At 42.3% G+C, this 21,449-nt stretch overlaps 1 protein-coding gene across 4 annotated transcripts in view; it reads right to left on the bottom strand.

Annotated features, from left to right (window-relative positions):
• The window catches only part of AP2B1 (adaptor related protein complex 2 subunit beta 1), a 74,991-nt gene that overhangs the window by 46,992 nt on the left and 6,550 nt on the right, over window positions 1-21,449 (bottom strand). For all 4 annotated transcript variants that reach the window (XR_015798224.1, XR_015798222.1, XR_015798223.1 and 1 more), the window contains exons 3-9: window positions 17,664-17,769; window positions 16,771-16,906; window positions 14,648-14,893; window positions 6,609-6,799; window positions 2,577-2,798; window positions 1,946-2,066; window positions 1,258-1,353 (exon numbers count right to left, since the gene is read on the bottom strand). Coding sequence is in view for 1 of the 4 variants with exons in the window: in XM_088152498.1 (XP_088008624.1) it covers window positions 1,258-1,353; window positions 1,946-2,066; window positions 2,577-2,798; window positions 6,609-6,799; window positions 14,648-14,893; window positions 16,771-16,906; window positions 17,664-17,769 (1,118 nt within the window). In the remaining 3 variants the exon portion in view is untranslated. The remainder of the gene's footprint in view (window positions 1-1,257; window positions 1,354-1,945; window positions 2,067-2,576; window positions 2,799-6,608; window positions 6,800-14,647; window positions 14,894-16,770; window positions 16,907-17,663; window positions 17,770-21,449) is intronic.

Here is a 21,449-nt window from a genome sequence, read left to right as displayed (position 1 = left end):
ATGGAAATTGGCTTGAGCCTCTGAATGAATGACCGTACAACTCTGTGTCATGCCTCTTTCCAATCACACAAACAAAGAGGACTACTTTTCCTAAAGTATGACTAAAGATATCTAGAGCCTTACTAACTTAATCACCCTTTGCTGAAAATGGGTATTTTTCCCACAGTCTTCATGCTGGATAGCATTTGAATATTTCCAGTGTAGCAGAAACCATTGTTGGTACTACCCACCATGAGTCACTGGTCTAGGAAATGCAGTGGGAACTGATCCCCAGCATCTTTGATAACATCACTGGGAAGAGACCCTGGAGAATGTCTCCCTGCCCCACCCCTAATCCTAAACTACAGCCTGATGGCAAATGAAGCAGCTTCTTTTGTTTCTAATGCTTTAGTGTTTGGATGGCTTTCCACATCTAAGAAAAAAGCTACAGCTGAATAGCAGAGCACCTATTTCACATTCATCTAAATAGTACTCCTTTTGAAATGGCTGTCTGCTGAATTAACTGAACATGAAATCTTACTGATTCAGCCCCAAATATTTGCCCTTTTTTTTTTTAAAGAAAAAAGGGTTTCCAAGTATCGGTCCTATTTCAGTTAAGGTCAATCAACTTCAAATAATGTTAATTATTAGGAAAGCAGCTAGGGATTTGGGGTGGTGGTGGTAGGAGAGGTCAGTCTGTTCCAGAGATAAGATGATTTTTAAATTATAACATTCTCCATTGACTGAACACTGTTGTCTAAATCAAGGGCTCTGAAAGCAGAGAGAACAATAAAAGGCAGCATTTCCCAAAGGACTGAAAGCTGGTGTATGTGTTTTTACTCTGAACTGAAGATCAAGATGCTGAAAATGTTCTCTTTTAGGATGAGTAAGAATTTACTGCACTCAGTCTACTCTCCGACTGTATTTCTGTGCAGGGGTGCCCCGCAAGGAGATGTGCCAAAGGGAAAAAAACCCCAGTGCATGTAAAAAGGGGCAGGGATTTGATCACATAGTTGTAGTTGCCATATTGACTTTTTTACCCCACCTTCAAACACCCTTGTTTCTGCATCAGCCACCATGAATCTACCAGAATTGAGTGTAGTGGTTGTGTGTGCACACCATGCAGCCTACGTCTGAGCCACATGTGACAATGTCAACTTCATGTTTAACATCACTTATTTTCAAAGCGTACCCCTTACAATTCATATTCTGAACTGAGGTTCAACCAGTTACAGCAATTTAACGCAAAAGCAAAACCAGGGAAAAAAGGCTTCTCACTTCAACTTTGATGGCGCATCGCCCAATGGCACGGACAGCTTTGCGGACAAAGTCCACGTCCACTTCTGTGGCATACTCCTTGAGTTCTGCTAAAACCTGTTGGAAACACATTAAAAAAAAAAGAAGATTGAATCTGACTATGGTACCATTTCTTGTTGCCCTGTCCCCTATTGGCTTGCTACCACTGATCTGACCCAATAAAAGGGAAACATCTCCCTTACAAGTTTCTAGCCCTCCTGTTACAGAGAAACACATACACACTAGAAATGTATTACAGCAGGAAATGATACCCATTGTAGCCAGTAGGCAGATTTGGAAGGCTGCGGCCGTGTCATGGGCATTCTCATTAAAGAATTCCCGTGGTAGGATTGGGCATACCCATAGATTCATTTACCAGAAGGCCAAAAAGGCAGTGGGCTGTAACCACCCACCTTTTCATTGTCTAAGAATGTTGATGTTGGGTTCAAGTCATGCAGCATACAGACCTATCAGAGAACCTTAAAAGAATTAGGGAAGGCAGGAAGCTGGACAGGGATCAAGAAATGTGTTACTTGGCACAATGTCACCCTGAGGTGACCTGTTGGGGACTCAGGGATTACAAGTAACTGCAGAGCTGATGGAGAAGCACTTACTGGAAGCAACTTTCTAGGCAACTGTGAAATGAGACCCATTGGGTCCCAGGACTGACCTGAGCAATGTTGGCCTGCGATGCTAAGCGAATCATGATATCGAGTTTCTCCAGCTTCACGTAGATGGGGTCATTGTATTTCACAAAAAACACCTTGATCTCCTGCTTCAGAATTTCAGGCCTGGAAGGGGAATGAGCACACAGACTAAAACTGTCACCAAGCAGCACTCTCATTCATTCCTGACAAAAGGCAGATTTACATTTGTTTTCCAGTTAAAAGAAGTACCATGCTCCACCATGAAAACAACTCAAATTAGCTTTCCCTAACCTATTCCACCTCTGTAGGTATTGGATTATATTATCCTAGTTAGCACAGACACTGTGCTGGCTGGGAATGATGGGAGCTATAATCCAACCTACCAGGAGGTCTGGCAGATGAGAAAACCTGTATTAAATCATCTGCTAATAGTACTATAATAGTGCTCCACGTTTGTCTGATCCCGCTTTAAAGGCATTTCAAGCTATTTACCAGGAGTGTACCTTTTGGTAGCCAATGCTATTAAATAATTCTGTAATAACATCCCTGAAGTTGCAGAATACCAGGATCAGTCCAGGTTGGTCAGACAAAACCGTCTTATATGCAGTTATTCAATCAGAATTTTTGAAACAGCATCCTCTGTTGTGCCCTGACCTTTTCTGCACAATCAGGTTGATGTTCCTCAAAGCAACGTATTGGACTTCAGGTTCGCCAGATAGCAGGGTGACCAGTGGAGGGGCCAGTTTCTTCAGCAACATATTGTAGTAGTCAGAGTCCTTGGGGAGGAGCTCCAGGAACTTCATCAGCACTTTGACAGCCGAAAGCACAACAGCGGAGTTGGCATGAGAGAGGCGGGGCGTCACCCGTTCGCATATGCTGCCAAAAAAGAGAAGCAAGAATAGAGGCTTAGGCTGTTCTTTCCTGCTGGAAAACTCTGGCTATGCTGGAGAGACACATTTTGATAACCCAGAACAAGCCAGCAACAAAGTGGTTTTTAAAGGTTTTGCTGTGCTGAATTGGATATCCCATTCAGTATAGTAGATCCTTGAGGGACCTGATTATTATGGACTGGATGGGGGCCAACAGGCTTCAAGTGAACCCTGGTAAGATGGAGTGGCTGTGGGTACGGGGAGCCTCAAGATCTAGGAGTTTATCATCTTTGGTTCTTGATGGGGTTGCACTACCCCAGACAGACCCGGTGCATAATCTGGGGGTCCTCCTGGACTCACGACTCCTGGTGTCATCACCTTTAAAGCCCTTCATGGCACAGGACTAGGCTATCTGAGGAGCCATCTCGCTCCGGTTACTCCAGCCTGCCCCATTCAGTCCAGCAGAAGGGGCACGTTGCAGACCCCACTGGTCAAGGAATTTCGACTGGTGGGGTCGAGGTGGAGGGCCTTGTCTGCTGTGGCCCCCGACCTATGGAACAATCTGCCTCCCAAGGTCTGGTGTGCCCCCACTCTCATGGCCTTCAGGAAAGGGGTGAAATCCTGGCTATGCCAGAAGGCCTGGGGGTCAGATGGGGGCTTGCACCAGTGGAGGTGGCTTGTGGGGTGATTGACCTTGCCCAACCCCCAGTCATCTTGAATGTCTTTAGTATTTATGTACAGGGTTTGTTGTCGATATTTGATTTTTAATGGATTAATTTATTTTTACTATTTATGGGGCATTTTTAATTGTTGATGGGGTTTCTGATTTTAACTGTGAGCTGCCCAGAGTCGCCCGTTGGGGGGAGATGGGCGGCATACAAATTTAATAATAAATAAATAAAAATAAAATTTCTGTTGATAGTCAGAGGTGCTAGTAGAGAAGCAGATAAGAGTGCATATTGGAGATAGCCAATTTACTGCTCCTGGTCCCCAATGTCTGGAAGTAAAACTGGTTCAGATGCAATCTGAAATACCTGGATTAATCAGTTGCAGACTGACTGCCTATGTCTGCTTATTCTCAGCCACTGAACAGTAGCTCAAAGAGCGATGTTTTACCCTTCTCCCAAATGCTTTGAGAATCAGACTTACAGTGGGGAAGGAAGTTTCACTAAAGTAATGCTACCAACAAAAGTATCATGATAGCTGTCAGTACCTGGCCTAAGGAAAACACAGCTCAGAGGCCAAGATTAAGTCTCCTTCAAGTCAAGCTTGACTCCTCATGACATGGAGATACCTGAAAGATTTCCTTGCCAACAGTACAGAAGGGGGCCCCTGCTTTTTCCAAGATGTTTTTCAACTTCCCAATCTAGGCTATGCTCCTGGGATTCCCTGGTAGCCTCAGATCCAGGTACTAACTGGATCTGATCCTGCTTGGCTTCTGATGCCAGATAAGAGGGCCCAGGTGTTGCCACCTACTGGGCTAACACAGTTGGGAAGCAGTTCTCAGTTCATGGGACGGCAGAAAGAAGACTGCATCATTTGACTTCTGCTTCACATTGAAGGCTTCCTACACCCCTTCAAAATCTGCTCTGTAAGATCTGAGGAGTCTGCAGAGCAGATTTTAAGAGTAGGAGGTGGGAAGGGGAAATCACACCCCTCCTGCTCCACTTACAGAAACTTACCTTTGGATAATACCCAAATGAAAGGAAGAACCTTTTGAAGTTCTGCATGCCAACAATGTCTGATTTTAATGAGAATGCACCCCCAGCCATAGACGCTTCCTGGGCAACTTAAGGCCAGTTGCTTTGCCCCAGTGCAACTAACCTCACAGGGTTGATGTTCTGGGGGAAAAATACGAAGTGTTCCGCATTGCTATAAATCTAATGACTACATATATAAAAACAATGCAAGTCAAGTTTCTGCTTGTTGAACATGCCACTATTCTCCAGTTGAGATTCATTAATCTCAAAGAGTTACTGAAGAATAACCAAAGTAAACTTCTGTCTGCTTAGGATTTAATTCTGCTCCAAGCAATTTTTATACTGATAAATACAAAGCAGGTCTGAGAAGATGAAAATTAGCAATTATCCTGAACTGAGAATTCATTGACAAAAATGGCTAATAATAAGCCACTCTCTAACTCCCAAGGTTGGGTAAGGTGACTGACAATGCCGTGGCTTCTCAACTGCAGGCAATTCTGGAGGAAGCAGAGGATCCTGACCCATTTCAAAATGGCTATGCAGTTGAGACTACCTTGGTCCTCTTTATCTGAAGATCAACAGAAGTAGGGTGACTCATTCTTGATTTCTCAGTGACTTTTGATACCATCGAGCATAATATCCCTCTGGATCATCAGAGATTTGGGAATAGGACACATGACTTTGCAATGGTTCTATTCCTATCTCTCGGGTAAATTTTAAATGGTCCCACTTGGAGACAGTTGCTCTTGAAACAAAAGTTATTCTTGGTATCCCTCAAGGCTCCATTCTCTCTCTAATGCTTTTCAGTATCCATATGAAACTGCTGGAGGAGATCATCAGAAGGTTTGGAGCTGGATACTGTAAGTGTGCTGGTGACATCCAAATCTATTTCTCTGTGATATCTTCAGGAAATGCTGGGGTTCCCCTGAATGTCTACCTGCAGTCAGTAATGGCCTGAATGAGGGATAATAAACTGAAATTGAATTCAGACAAGATGGAGATGCTCACTGTAAGGGGACATAATTCCAGAGAGACAGTATCCACTTGTTCTGAATAGGATTACACTCTCCCAGAAGAAGTAGGTATGCAATTTGGGGAAGTTTCTCTTCTAGTTTCCAGATTAAGGCAATAGCCAAGAGTGAATTTTATCAGCTTCTGCATTCCTTTCTGGAAGATAACGGCCTTCAAATTGTAATGCGTGCACTGGTAACATCTAAGCTTGACTACAGTAATGTATTTTATGTGAGACTGCTTGTGCATCTAGAATGGAAAATTCAGTTCATACGAACATCAGCAACCAATTTGATCTTATATAAAAGGCGGGATAAAAATCTCATCATCATCATCACCATCCTCATCATCCTCATCTTGAGAAGATTCAATATATTGTAATATTACACTTGTGCTTAAAGCATTGCACTGGCTGCCAGTTCATTTCTGGGCAAAATACAAATTACTGTCATTACCTTTAAAGCCCTACAGAGCTTGGGTCCAGGCTTTTTGAGAGAACATCTCTTTCTATAGGAACCTCCACATTAAATGAGATTATCTGGGGAGGTTTACCTACAGTTACCATGAGCTGTCTGGTGATGGCTTGGGAACTGAACCTTCTCTGTCACCACTCCAGTTCTTTGAAATACACTTCCTGCAAGGTGGAGGGGGCTGACATCTTTATAAGTTTCTAAAAATGTCCTTAAAACCCTACTTTTGTCTTAGCTTTTAATTGCTGATCTAATATTTCATATTTGTCCATTTTATTTGCTTTTTTACTTGCTATTTTAATTGTTTTGAATGTCTGTTTTACATTTGTTCTTTATAGTAAGCCACCAAGAGAGTATGGTAGTTGGTCGTATATCAAGTTAAATAAATGAATAAAATAAATCATATGTGGCCACATGACACCACATGCTAAGGCACAAGAAATAAGCCAAGGTTAGCTTAGTGTGACATGTGAACCCAGCCAGGAACTGGGTATTAGAAGACTGACTGGGAGGGGCTTTCATGGGTCAGTAGACATTGTACCCCCTGCCACAATGAAGAAGTCGTAGAATTTTATAACACTCTCAATAAGAGAAAGGATAATACCCATTCAAGTAGACAATCACAGATTAGCCTACCTTTGGGCTTCACGGTCATCCTTTGGGTTGTAGTTGGAAAGGCAGTCTAGGATGAATATCTGCCCCCACTCCGTGCACTCATTTAGAGCAGTGAGTAGCTTGTTGATGTTCTGAGGGTTCAGATCTAGCAGATTGCTGTTGGGATGAGATTCGCTGATTTCAGACAAGGCAGCAACAGCATTGGCCACAACCTGGCAGAAGAAGAGGGCAAAAAGCCAGATGCTCAGGAGTGGAGCAGAAGCTTGGTGATTCTACTTACCTTGCAACAATCTCTGGAGTTAGTCTGCAGGGCTGACTGAGGTTTTTTGAAACGGTTAATTAAGCTGTGTTAAAGCCCATGGCCTTTTTTTGATCAAATTAACTGATTTAAAGAGACCTTCTGATCGACCGATAAATTCAGCCACAATTTACTGTATTTATATACTACTTCTCCACATGGACTGACAGGGGTTCACAAAATCTATTCAGCTGATAAAAACAAATACATAATAGACATAAAACAATTTGTAATATAAAATTGATATTTATAAATAATACATATGAGTATCTTTAAAAAAAAACCACCTGGAAGCATCTTCCTGGAAGACATTCCCTTTTCTCCATTACATGCACAGAGATCATGGTTCTCCTGAGATAAAATGCCCGTGCTGATGCAGTGGAATGGAATGTGTTTGGAGACAGATCCTTAGCTACTAACTTCAATGCATAAAGAACAGTGGAAAGAAAGTTAATCTGACATAGGCTGCAGCAAGAAGAAAGAATACGACATGGATCTTAGTATTGATCCTCCAGCAAGATTCTTGGATGTGGCTGGAGTAACACAATGCATTAAGTTATGCTTTATTGAACCACATGTTTTGGAATAAATAATGGTTGGTTTGGGTTAACGTGTAATTTACAAATCATAGCAATTGGATTCTTAAAATATGCAAAGTCAAAACTAAAGCCATTATTTAATTATTAGATTCACATGGCTGTCCATCTTAAAGCACAACTTTGGGCAGCTCACAATGACAATAAAACCCCAGAACCATAAAAACATAAAAACATCAAACCGTAAAACCAAAACCAAAACCAAAACCAAAACCCATCATCAGTTGGGGTGGAGATGCAAAATAGGTTTAGTCCTATCATACATCGTTAGGCTGGGATTTTCCTTTTCCCATTTTTTATTTTTGCAGGCAGGGTGGGTTTCAGCTCCCCAAACATTTCTTATTGAGAATAGCATGCTCAGATGAAAATCAAATGGCAGGACATAAAGCGATTGCTCTGCCAACAAAAATGCTGCAATGAATGAATCGCAGGGAAGGAAGCAGTCTGCTTCTCTCCATTGGGGGAACCTCCCAAAAAATAGGATAGAAAAAGTTACCCAGGGAAGAATGAAACAATGAAAAAGCAGGAGGTGATCCAGAACAGGGAGAAGGAAAAGCAATTAAATTACTCTGTTATCATCTAAGGCTAATTGGAAATTAAACCAAGTGTGGAATGGAGGTAATGAAGCAGAATACTCTGACAATTAACACACTGAATCTTCAGTTTAACATCCCATCAAATTCTAGGAAAGGGACAAGAAACACAGGCAGGGGAAAACAGCTTTATGACAGATGCTACTGGAAAGGGCTGGCAAAAGAGACCAAAATGACTGGAAGAAGGCATGGCTCGCCATTCTGGGCAATATATTTATATGGAGGAAGAGAAGAGTCCTCAAAGTTGGAGGAGAAGAGTCCTCAAAGTTGGCATTGACGTAGCCAACACAGACAATATTGTTAATGCCAGCTTTGAAGACTCTTCTCCACACGTTTGATTCGCTCTTTTCCAAATCTATCTGACAAGCTACACTTTGCAAAATACTGCACTTCTACAACTCCTCTTGTTGTCCTCTAAAACCTAGTAATATTTCAATTCTTTGAAAGTTGGTCATTATACAGCTAAAGTGGCATCACTTATGTATAAGAGAAACTGTCACCTGCTTAAGATATCCAAGAACAATGCTCTGGGTGCATGGAGAAGGCTCCAGAGTCAAATTCCTGGTTCAGTGTTTTTTTGCAACCCGAGAAGTCTCTCTCTGGAGAATTGCCATCTATCTGATCACAGCAGACTTCCTTACCTACCATTTATTTATTTATATTTCAAATTTGCCACCACCCATCTCATTGCAGAGCGACACCACGCTCCAAATGCACTAACCAACTATGAAAATTCCTCTACACTGGCTCAAAATTCACAGAGATACCATTTTACAAGAGGAAAGTAAAACAAAGGATTTTTTCCAGAAAAATGGTGGATTTACTGAAGCAGGGGATATGATCAAACATTTAAATGCACTGAATCTGGGGGGCAATGCTTTTATTATCAGGACTCAAAAGCAGGGCATTATACTTAACGTAATAATTCCCATCCCTATCCCATGCAGTCCTATATAAAACTTTAAAGAATGTTTAAAATCCAGCTTTTTAAAATTAGCTTGTTTTTTTTTTACAACAGAAGAAAAGAGGGAGGAAAAAAATGGATCTGAACATTTTATATCCAGCAGCCTACAAAGGATGCCAGTTATTGGAGAAAAGCTTCTGAGAATGGAAAATCACAGCTGGCCTTCACAGTGGCTGGGAAGATGAAAGAGGCAGAACCACAGGAGTCTTTCCAAAAGCTGCCCCCATCCCACATTAAGAATAAAAGCATATTGGGAGGAGTGGAACATTAGGGGTGTGCTGCCTGAGTGAAAAGAAATATGCCATTACGTGCAAATCTGCCTGCTGGGAAAGACTCAGGCAGGTTCAACTATTTGAAAATATTCAACTATTTGTGGCTGTCTAAACCCTCCCCCAATGCCATTTAACAGTGTGAAAGGGTGGGAATCTATAACCCTTGGGCATACAGCAAAGGGATACATTCCCCATTTCTAGATTTTGACACTGCGCAGGCATAGATCAACAACGCAAGAACTACAAACCAACGAAGAACTTACATAAATGAAGCTTACCAAAGCAGGATCATACCCCACTGAGATCCTGCTTAACTTTCAACCCCCTACAAAGATCCCAGGGGCCTGCTACCAGCTAAGACTGTCTGGGCACAGTATTATGCTACATGAACATATTTTTGTTGTGCCTTCAAGTCAGTGTTGACTCCGACTGTCTGGACAAGTCTCTGCAGTTTTCTCCACAAGATTTTGGAAGTGGTTTGCCATTGCCTCTTCCTAGGACTGAGAGTGAGTGACTGGCCCAAGGTCACCCAACTGGTTTTGTGGCTAAGGCAGGACTAGAACTCACGGTCCCCCGGTTTCTAGCCTAGTGCCTTAACCGCTACACCAAAGTGGCTCTCTCATATGAACACAGCCAACTGTATTTTGTTATCTTGGATTTAGGGTTCAGCCCTGGGTGTAACCTAGACACTGACTATGGCACAGGAAGACACTACCTCAGTTTTCTACCTGAAAGCTATAAAGCAAACTATACTATCTTCAATGCTGACACCAACTAGACTATTTGGACTACAGTGTCCATAGTCCTTAACCACTTGCCATGCCAACTGGACTGATGGGAGTTGCAGCTGAAAGCATCCAGACTGTGGTAGGCTTCTTAAGAGAGAAATTAATGGGGGTGGGGAAAGAGAGGCTTTTGCACAAGCCACTCTCTGAAAAAAGCTTTATTTTATTTATCATTCTTTTAAGCCAACCAAAGACAAAAGTTGCCTGGGGATGGATTACAGAGTTAAAACAAAATTCCTGAAAACACTTAAAAGCAAGATCACATAGAGAGCAAGGCATGGTAAAATAAAATAAAAACACAGCACAAGGGGAAAAAAATTAAAAAGAAATCCCTCTATCATAGACCAATCTCTCTAACTTTCCTTGAGTTATAACATTTGCATTATAACTTGGGGAATCACTGACCACGAGAGAATTACATGCTGCCCTCTCGTGGCTTGCTGTTAATTACAGCAGAATTGGTCCAAAGTGCTTCAGATTTCTTAAAACTGAGGACCCACATGGAAGGTTTAGGTCAAATTCTGATCCAGCCCTGCCCTGCAGCCAGTTGCTCTGTCAGGTGGAGCACTGCAGGGTGGGGTGCGGCACTGCTGGACATTTTCAGGGGGCCAAAACTATAGCAGAAAGCTAATGCCTCCAAGCCTCTTTCAGCCTTTGTGGCTCATTCACCTGTCTCTCTGAGTGACTGATGAGGAACAGCAACCTCCAACTCTCTACGTGCTTTTTCTTGGAAGGCAGCATTAATAAGACCCAGAAGGAGTGGCAAGAGAAGGAATAGCAGGAATGGAGGAACCCAGAGTCAGATCTCCTTGGGTTCATGATGCACATAAAAACCAGGCGGAGCTTCAATCACACTGTTGCAGTTGCCATCTTGACTTTTTTGACCAGACTGTGCAGATACCACCATCAAGATCTGGTCCCTGCCATTCCAAAATACAGAATAACAGATTTAAGTTATAGGACAGCTAATTCTTGCTGAATGTTAGGAAAACCTAATGGTAAGGACAGTTTGACAGTGGAACCAGTTGCTCAGAGAAGTTGGGGCCTTCCCTTCATTGGACGTTTTCAAGAAGAGACTGAAAAGCATGTTTAATTTGGAATCTTCCAGTGAGCTGGGGGTTGGACTCGTAGCCTGAATTTCTGTAATGATGATTATACAATGCTGAATGAGTACTGAGGTTAAGAGAAAGGCTCTAAATCATAGGGCATTTGGCTCAAATGTTGCTTCTGCCATAACTCACAGGACAGCCTTGGTCAAGCTTTGCTGTCCCAACATTTTCTTCCACTTACTGCATTTGAGGACTAACACAGCCTATTTTATAAAGCTAATGCAGAGATTCTGGCGGGATAGTTTCAAAGCCCTTGCCGTATAACTGTTTGGACTGAGTTCTGGGAATCTAAGAGTTTTTTAAGGAAAAAAAAACGAGAAAGATATTACATTATATCCAGAAATAGACATACAGGTTATCAAGGTTGAGAAAAGAATAACAGGTTTTCCAACATGTTTGGGATCATTTTTTTAGGTGGGGGGAGGGTTGTTAGCAGTAGTGAGGAAGGCTTTGGGGTGGGGAGGACAAGGGGGGGTGCACCATGAAGGGGCCCCATTGCGCGTCCTGTTCTTGGTGGCTTCGCAGGGAGGGTCCGGGGAACACCTGGGCCAGATGTGCTACCCCTTGATGGAGGAGGCCACGTCCTCCTTCAGAGCCTTCCACTCCCTGGGACTTCTGGACAGCACTGATGCCCAGTTTTGCTGTGAAACTTGCAGCGTGCCCTTTTGCTGTGCCTCCCAGGAGAGGGGCTTAGACCCAACTCAGTACCCTGGTCTCCAACAGGGGGTGGTAGTCAGCAGTGAGCCGTGGCCCGAGACAACCAGCCAGCTCCCAAATCAAAGAGGAGATGATGGCAGGTTGAACATCCCTTGTTTTTTATTGGAATCATTATTGCTACTATCGTTCTTTGGGGAAGAGGATAACAGGTTTAGACGGTTTTAATCAAATGCAATATGTTAGTTGGGCTTGTTTTGGAAACCTGCCTCACTGCATATATTTAAGGCAGTTGGATATAGCCCTCCAGATGGTACTGGACTGCAAATCCCATCATTCCTTACCACCAGCCATGTACTCTTAGATTAATGGGAGTCCTACTGCCAGAAGAAGAAGCCTTTGTGAAGTTACACATTCCTCAGCCCTTTTCTTACATTTCTGTGCCTGGTCACTTGAAAATATTCTTAGCTATCATAGAAAATTAAATGTTCAACCATTCACAGAAGCCTACAGCTCCAAAACTAATCTATAGGCCTGAGTGAAAACCTGCAAGGCTAAAAATCCAATGACCAGTGTAGGCAGTCAAAATGTTTTCATCATTAAAAAGATCACCTAACTGGGCTTTAAAAAAGAGTTCTAAATTAGCATCCCACGTAGATGTTCTGTCTTCTCCAGCTATTCTGACCAGATTATTTTTCCCAACAGCAGCATGTCCACTTTCTTCCCTCAGCATTTTGTCTCCACCTGGTGTCCTTTCCCTCGGGATACTGCTTCCTCAGATTCTCCTCTGTCCTTACATCCACCATTATTACAATCTCCTCCTACCAATCTCTGCCTTTCTAAACCCTATCACAGTACTTCAGCAATGGGTGTAAGTAGCTCAGCAATTCACAGGTTCAGCAGTCCATCTGCGCTTTAATCTATTTGTGGGTTGTTTCATTGGCTGAAATCATTCGTTTTCTTTTAAAAGGAACATGTCCCTTTGTTCCTTCTTTAAAAAGAGATTTCTACCTGCAGCCTGGATGATGGGCAAAATAAAAGAAGAAAGCAAGTTTGCTTTCTGCTCACTCATAAGAAATAGTTGCTTTGGCAAGAAGATAATGTTGCTGAGAAGTCATCAATATTCATGCAAGGAAGCCTGAACGGAGGTAACTTGGAGAGATGCCTTCTGAAAGCCAGAGGGATGTATGATTTTCTAGAAGTGGGGGGTGGTGGTGGTCAGGGAGAGAACCAGCAAAACCAGACTTCTTCAGTGCTACCATCTCAGGAGAGCCACAAGGCAATCAATAAGAACTGTTTGTCCTGCAGCTCATTGTCTAGAGAATTTTCTGGCACTTTACCAACACTTACATCACTATTGAGAAGGTTTGGGCTACAGAGCTGGTATTCTGGTCAGCTTGATCTGCTCCAGAACTAGAAGAAAAAGGAAGCAAGAACCTCAAATTCAACCACAAGCAACCCATAACTCAAAAGGTTGCACGCTGCTCCAGCACCCTTTGGCTGCAAATGGGTGCTATAAGCCTTGTGGAGACTGAAGACACATTACGCTGCCAAATCCCCCCAACCCGCCAGCAAAAATTCCTTTGTGGAAGTTTCAAGATCAAAATAGATGTCTTAAGTCTCTGCGAGGTCTAAGGCATCAATTTTTAAACCTCTCAAAATGGAAAAAATGGAAAGCTTTTAACTCCTCCTACGCAACCCCATGCAAAACACCGAGAAAGCGCTGCCCCAGAGTAAAAGAGGGTGCCAATTCACCCTCAAGCTCCACAGTCACCTCTCTTTTCCATTACCTCCTCTTCTTCCATAAATCTTTTGAGCCCTGAATTCCACTTTTTGCTACTCCCAAACCACTTCTGACTGCAATTACCAAAAATCCTGGAAACCAGAAACATGTGAAATTGTGCAAACCCTTAAGTACGCATAACCTTTAAAAAAAATCCTAAACTTCCTAGATCCAGGAAAAAAAGAACATCCTGGCTCTACCCACATATAGCATGATTTCCACCATCATCTCCCTGATGACTGCAGCCCTTGCCCTTGCCCAGCACAAATACTGCCTGCAGCCCAGTCACAAAAGTTTCTGGCCAGAGCTTGTGATCTTGGACACACATAAATAAAGTACCTTAACATCTCAAAGTGTCTGAAATATGAAGGTGGGGCAGACAAAATGTCTACTCAGAGAGCAGCAGATGCCACAAGGCCAACGTGGGCCAGAATAATCGAATTTAATAAAACAAGAACAGAAACATTTCTCAGGAAGCTGAATTTTTGTTTGGTGTCACATTCCATGTTTTTCAGAGAAAAAAATCAACTCGTAGCTCACATATATAACCCATTTTTTCAAAGTTTCTTGTCCAAGATGAAATAAAAGCTTCTCTTAAATGAATCCTTAATCAGCATCCTTCAGTTCTAATAAATTGATCACTGCAGGGAGGCTCACCTGTGCCATAAACACATTTAGCCTGAATGCCATTTTCCAAACTGGGAGGCCAACAAGGCATGGGCAAGTACCAAATGAAGGTAAACAGCAAAATGCACACAATTTCCATTTGGGGTAAGGAAGAGATTAAAACTGTTTGCTCAGATTGGAAGGTACCAAGCTATACATGCCCTTCACAGGTCAACAACCCAATATTCTTTTTTCAAAAAGTGGGAAAAGCTACAGCTAATCTAGGGTCTATCTGCAAAGCATGGGATCTACCACCAAGCTACAGTTTTTCCCATAACCAAGCAGTATCACCTGTTGTAAGTTTGAAAGGTGGGCAACTTCAGTGGGATTAATACTTTACCATGGGATTGGAGTCTGCAATGAGATCACGCAGCGAATCCAGAAAGCCCTGATCCTCCACCATTTGGGCGTTGATGTCATGTAGTTTGGCCACACAGACAGCAGCGGTCTTGCGCACATACGGGTCTTCATCCTTCAGACACTTCCGGAGAGGTTCGCACAGGTATTCAGTGATCTTGTCCACCCGGATACATCCCATAGTGCGCACCGCCAGAGCACGGATGAGAGGGTTGGGATCCTCACAGTCCTGGGATGAGGAAATTAATAAACAGTGCTATATACATGGGTTCTGTGCAACAAGCATTAGAAATTTTATCCAGAACAGGGCTGTTTTTATTCCGGGTCAAAGCACCTCTGGAACACGACAAACCATGTTGTGGAGAATTTATTTAGATAATTGTAGATCTCTCTTAGAACAGGTGGATTGTCATGGCCCTAAGGAAGAATGTAACAAAGATCTTTGGAACATTTTGCACATAGCTAGTTAATAGCAGCAGCTCCCAAAAAGCACTTGTCCTACCTGCCACAAGAGGACTAAAGAATTTTGCCTATTTAAGGTGTTAATGAGTTCCTACTACCCAACTTACTGTGATTCTGGGGTGAATCAGGGAGAGAAGCACAGTGCTCTTGATGAGACAGGAGCAAGGACTGAATTAGATATATTAATCAGAAATGCACACAGCCATTAAACAGAATCATTACATTTTATTACATTTTTAATTCTTCATTTTTTTTCTAACTCCTGAAAAAAATGATAACGGATTTCCAATCCAAAGAGAATCCCTTTTGCCCAAAGGGTTTCTTTCCACTTATGTCTGACAGCAAAGAAAGGAGTCTCTCAATGTCACTTCTGCTGTCAAGTAAAATTACATCAGCAGCTGAGAAATCAATGATTGGACAATTAACTACACTGGGCTCGTTCAGTATTTGAGAGAAAAGAAGCTGAGAAAGTCAACTAGGGCAGAGCAGCACAATTGCAAGATTGCAGCCTGGAAGCTTGTGGAAAAAAAAGAGAAGGAAAGATAAGAGCCTATCCAAGTAAAAATGTAGAGTTAGTATGTTGTGCAACCCCCCCTCCCCCATCAAATGGTATACTTAAAAATGAGCTTAGAGCAGTGTTTCTCAACCTTGACAACTTTAAGATGTGTGGACTTCAACTCCCAGAATTCCCCAGCCAGCATGGCTGGCTGGGGAATTCTGGGAGTTGAAGTCCATACATCTTAAAGTTGCCAAAGTTGAGAAACACTGGTTTAGAGTATGTGTGAACCAGGCCACTGTGGTATCAAGTCAAGAGTGTTGTACTTCAACCAGTAAGACCTGAATTCAAATCTTTACAGAGCATACTGGGGTTTTTTGACTGGCTATTTTCAAACTGGGTAGCTTCACATACTACATTAAACATGGTTTGCTTAACCACCAGTTGTTGAATAAGTTTTCCTTGTGTGGGTTCATTCAACACACTAACCAAGGAATAGGCAACTTTTTTTTTCCAGCTAGAGGCCACACCTGATTTAAAGGCTTCTAAGAGCAATAGAGGAGATAGCAGTGATGTCTTAGAGAAGGCAGGTCTCCCATTTTTGGCCTGGATTTTGGGATGAAGTCAAAAAGTGTGTTAAATTTAGTAGAGGCATAATGTGCTGTTTTGCTTATTTCAATAATGAAAGTCTTCAAAATTGTATAGTTGAGTTGTTGCACTTTGCCACTGAATGTACTCAAATTATGTCCGCCACCATAAGCCAGACCAAACCAACAATATGTTAGCTCGAAACAATATGTAAACAAAGTCATTCACTTTTTCTGCCTAACTTGATTTGTACTATAAAGGTAAGAAATAGGAGAATTGTGTGTGCAACTCTGAACTTCTCCGTGACAGGCTGATATGAAAATGAGGGGTTATTTTAGGTAAAAAAAATATTGTATATCTGCATAAGAAGAGCCCTTAATGCAGCTCATGAATATCCTTGCCATCCCACTGTCTGTCCATTGTATAATACTTATATACCACCCAGTTCATATGGCTCTGGGTGGTTTACAGAATTAAGGTATGCAGAAATCAGTCACTTCATGCCAAGTTATTATCTTGCTAGTGAAACATAGCAAAGATACACAAATATTGCCAGTTACCTTCACAAAACTGTTCACAGCCATGATGGCCATATCTGGCTGACTTTTGGCATAGTTCATCAAGTAGAGATACACCAGCTTCTTTAACTCCAAGTTATCTGTCTGCATGCAGTTCACCACATCAGGGAAGAGGGAACTGGACAAGAAAGACAGCCAGGTTAAAGCAGTAATTTCTAGACTGACTGCAGTGGTTAATGTGCAGAAGTCAGACAGAGAGATCCAGGTTTAAGTCCCCACTTGATTACAGAACTCCTGGGGGCCTAAGACTCCCTCAGCCCGACTTAATGCCTATACTATGCATAGTATTACTATAGAGATAAAATAAGGGGAAACTGCCCATCTATACTGCCTTGATCTTGCTAAGACAAGCCATCATCATCTGACAGCAACTCTCTAAGGTTTCAGGTAAAACCATTTTCACTCTGCTTCCAGGAGTCTTCAAACAGGAGGTACTTGGAAATGAATTTGGGGTCTTCTGCATGCAAAACATGGACTGTATTACAGTCCCTAGAATCTAAAGCAGTGTTTCTCAATCTTAGCAGCTTTAAGAGTCACCCGCTGGGGGAGATGGGCGGCATACAAATTTAATAAATAAATACATACATAAACTCCCAGAATTCCCCAGCCAGCATGCTGGCTGTGGAATTCTGGGAGTTGAAGCCCACACAACTTAAAGCTGCTAAGGTTGAGAAACACTGATTGAAAGCAACGTTTTGGGGGCCATATTTGGCCTTTGGAAGATGGCCCTTGGCATGCTACTTAAACATTGGGCACAGCAAACACATGCACATTTCCTATGCATTTAATCGCTTTTCCATTCTACCTCATTAAAAATTACACCTGGATGAAAAAGTGGGAAAAACAGCACATGAAAGCCACTAGAGAGATGTTACCTGACATCCTTCCCCACAGTCATGGCGGCAATGACTTTTTTTACTGCTTCCTTTCTCTTCTCCTTTTTTTCATTGTTGAGCTCAGCTTTCAGTTCAAAAATTTCCCCTGGAGAGAAACATAAGAGGACAATGGTCAAGAGAGTCCACCAAGAGCAGACTAATCCACCCCACCAAGCTAAGAATTCTGCTTTCAGCAGTGAATGACAGAGGCATCCAGGAAATGCTTATGATTCTTCCGGCTTGGCCTTAGAATCTGGCACTCAGTCAGATGTGACTGCCCTGAACTTAGTAAGACCCAAACATTTAGTTATTGTGGCAGATACAGGCAATCCTCATTTAGCAACCATAATTGGGACTGGCAACTCGGTTGTTAAGTGAAGCTGTGGCTAAGTGAAACATCACATTTTATTTCAGCTTTCCTTTGCTTTACAGACCTGCGAAGGTTTTAAATGCGCAGACCAGTTGCAAAGTTACTTTTTCATCACCATTAACAGCAAACAGTTGCTAAATGAGTCAATTGCTAAACAAGGACTATCCGTACACCAATGCCCTGCTTTAAAGCAAACTGGGCCACTTTAACCAAAGCCTACAAGAATGACCTTCACACATTAATTGCATGGTAATTAATTAATTAATTAATTAATTAATCCCACCTGGTCAGGCAGAGAGGGCATGTTGTGGACCCTATCAGCAAAAGAATGTCAGCTGGCAGGGCCCAGGAGGAGAGCCTTCTCTGCCATTGTCCCTGGCCTTCGGAATATTCTCTCCCCAGAGGTGCGGCAGGCCCCTACCCTACCGGCCTTCCAGAAAGGATTAAAGACCTGGCTCTGCCAGCTTGCGTGGAATGACAACAATCTTACCCAATCCTAGGGGTGGCTGGCACCTTGATGATGCTCCCTGACTGCCAATTTTATATTTATCCTTGGATCTATTTATTTTCTATTTATTAAGATTATTGCATATTGTAATTTTAATTGATTTTAACTGTTTTGTAAACCGCCCAGTCGTTTCAACGAGATGGGTGGTGACAAATTTGATTAATTAATTAATTAATTAATTTTTAAAAATTGCGTGAAGGAGCCCTTTTTCTTCAGCCTTATGCAGTGGCTGACTGCTGTTGAAGAATGAAATCCTCCGTGCCAGGAGTGGAGGGGAAAAAAATCCAAGAAGCACAGGGCCCAGTTTCTTTCAGCAGCTGCTTGATGGATAAGTGAACAATACTATAACAAAATGTGCTTCACTTGCAGCAAGAAATCAGATTCTTTCCCTTTTTCTTTCATATTTTGAGGTACTTTGAGGACCTTACAAGAGAGTTTGGACAAGACACTGGCTGGATATAGATGCCATAATAAGCCATGGTTTAACTATGGTTTGTTGAAAAAAGCCATAGAGCCTGATTCACATACAACACCATAAACCAGAGTGGGCAAATTTTTGATGCCCTGGAACTACACTTAACATCTGTGGAATTAAGGGCCACAACAGGCAGGCAAGAATGCAAGTGGGCAAGCCTGAGTCACATATAGTTTTCTGGGAAGAGTCCAGGTGCTTTTCTTCATTTTCAGAGTTATTAAAGTGTTTTTAAATATTCACAGTTTTTTTCTTTATTTTAAATGCTGGTAAGTCTACTATAGAGCATAGTCTATACTTCTCTCTCATGTTTTCTATCCACAAATGGTGAGAAACAATGCCCCTAATTTTCAGCAAGATTGAAAGGCATTCAGGGTCTTGCAAAAAAAAAAAAGTTGCTAAATCATGATTTAAAAGCCACAGTGGCTGGAAGTACACAAAACCAACAGTCACATTATTTGTGAACCCAGACAATAAGGTTGATCACAGAGTAAACTCTGGAAGAGTAACTGCAAGTAAGTGATAGAGCACATCCCTTGCATTTAAACTTTCCAAGTTCCATTATTTCCTTCTTTACACAAGGGTGAGAAGAACATCTGCCTCAGTCAACTAGGTCAGAGGAAGAAAACTAACGTGCCTGCAAACACCTCCCTTGGAGACTGCCAGGCTCCCCGTCTCCCCTGAGTTTAATTACATTGTAGATTTTTGGAAAAAAAAATATTCATTGGGCACCAGCCTCTAGAATCAACTTTAGGTTTAGGAATGGCTTTGGGATTCTGCACTGACTCCACAGGCCTGCTTAGAAAATGGTGGGCAGATGCAGCTCAGTGCGCGTTGTTTGAAAGTATGCACCTCCACCCAGAAAAAAGACCAAGTATCGTTTGGCACATACTTGAAGACCGGAGGGAAGGGACAGGGAGCAATCTCTCCAGTTCCTCTTTGGGAAAACGGCTCTGCGGCTAGGTCCGTTTGCCAGACAGCCATTCTGTGAACACGCAGGTTCCCCCCAGCAGCTATTTTTTGTGAGGCTTCTCACTAAGTGCTCTCACAATTTAAGTATATAGAAGAGTGAAAAAGACAATGCTCAAAAATGGCACAACTTGAAAAATAACTCCAGCAGACAGCAGCAGGATTAAAGACACTTAAAGATTTTTAACAGCCATTGCTTTGGAAACCAAGAGATAGCATGTACAGTTTTGTGAGAAAGTAATTTGTCCCTGTTTTAAAAATATCTTTGCCACTGCATGCTATCAGAGCCCAGTCGGACCTACTCAAACTTCTGATACTGTTCGGGAACAAAGATATGCAAAAATTCAGAATATCTAAAAGGGGGGTAAATACTTTTTCACAGAACAGGCTGTTCCAGGAGTGGTTCGGAGGCCATCTGTGATGCCATGGCTGTTTGCAATGGTCTGGAGCTGGGAACAGAACATTCAATTTCCGACTTGATGAATTTTACACACCCCTGCTATAAGCCTATAATCAGTTCGAACCAGAAAAAGGGGAGAGAGTGATTGTCAAAGGAGTTTCTGACCTACTGGGAACCTACACATGAGTATCTCAAATTAACTTGGTTCTCAGAAACCCAAGAGGGCAGCTGATTTGAGTACAAACACACACTGGATTGAAGCAAGCAGTGTTTCTCAAGCCCAACGACTGTAAGATGTGTGGATTTCAATTCCCAGAATTCCCCCCAGCCAACTCCCAGAATTCTGGGAGTTAAAATCCATACATCTTAAAGTCACTGAGATTGAGAAACACTGGGAGCAAGGATTATTTCTGCACATATCTTTGGAAGACACTTTATTACAACAGGCGCTGTCAAGTCTTTCTAGCATTTATAAATCATGATACTGAAGAGAGGGGAAATTAAACATCCTTTTAAACAAAAGGGCAGAATTAGGGAAGGCTCTACTAATCAGGATAGCAGAAGAGGGTGGGGGAAATGGAGGAATCCTATTCTCCCCCTCTCAGCTTGTTTAATGATTGCATGGCTCCTGAGAGTTGGCAGCTATGAAGATCAATAGCCTAGCTGGATGCCAGGAATCTTCATTATCTAAGAGTGGGAAGAAAGAGGAGTGGCAGTGCAAGAATAGGCAAGGATTGCAAACCTCTGATAGTCAGGGATGATCAGAACAGCAGGTGTATAAATTGTCTTATCCAATCTCACAGCCTTAGCAGGTGATCTGCTACTGAAGGGCAAGATGTAATCCCAACCTCAGCAAACAAGTGGTAAGTCAAAAAGTCCTAAAGGTAAGAGACAGTCTACCACATTCATTGCCTGAAGAGCTCCGCATGCAGCAGGCATGGAAAATCTGCCCCCTTTTTTGTAATCACAAGAAAATTCAGCAGAGCCTTTTCCCATTACTCTGAAGTTGAAAATATATGGGAAACTGACGTTCAGACCGATCTTTTAAAAGAAAACCCAACCTGCCT

The sequence above is a fragment of the Python bivittatus genome, unplaced genomic scaffold, assembly GCF_059951505.1.
Source record: "Python bivittatus isolate LINGU-HERP-01145 unplaced genomic scaffold, Pbiv_v1 ctg000690_np1212, whole genome shotgun sequence".
Lineage (NCBI taxonomy): Eukaryota > Metazoa > Chordata > Lepidosauria > Squamata > Pythonidae > Python > Python bivittatus.
This window is presented reverse-complemented; position numbering and strand designations above follow the sequence as displayed.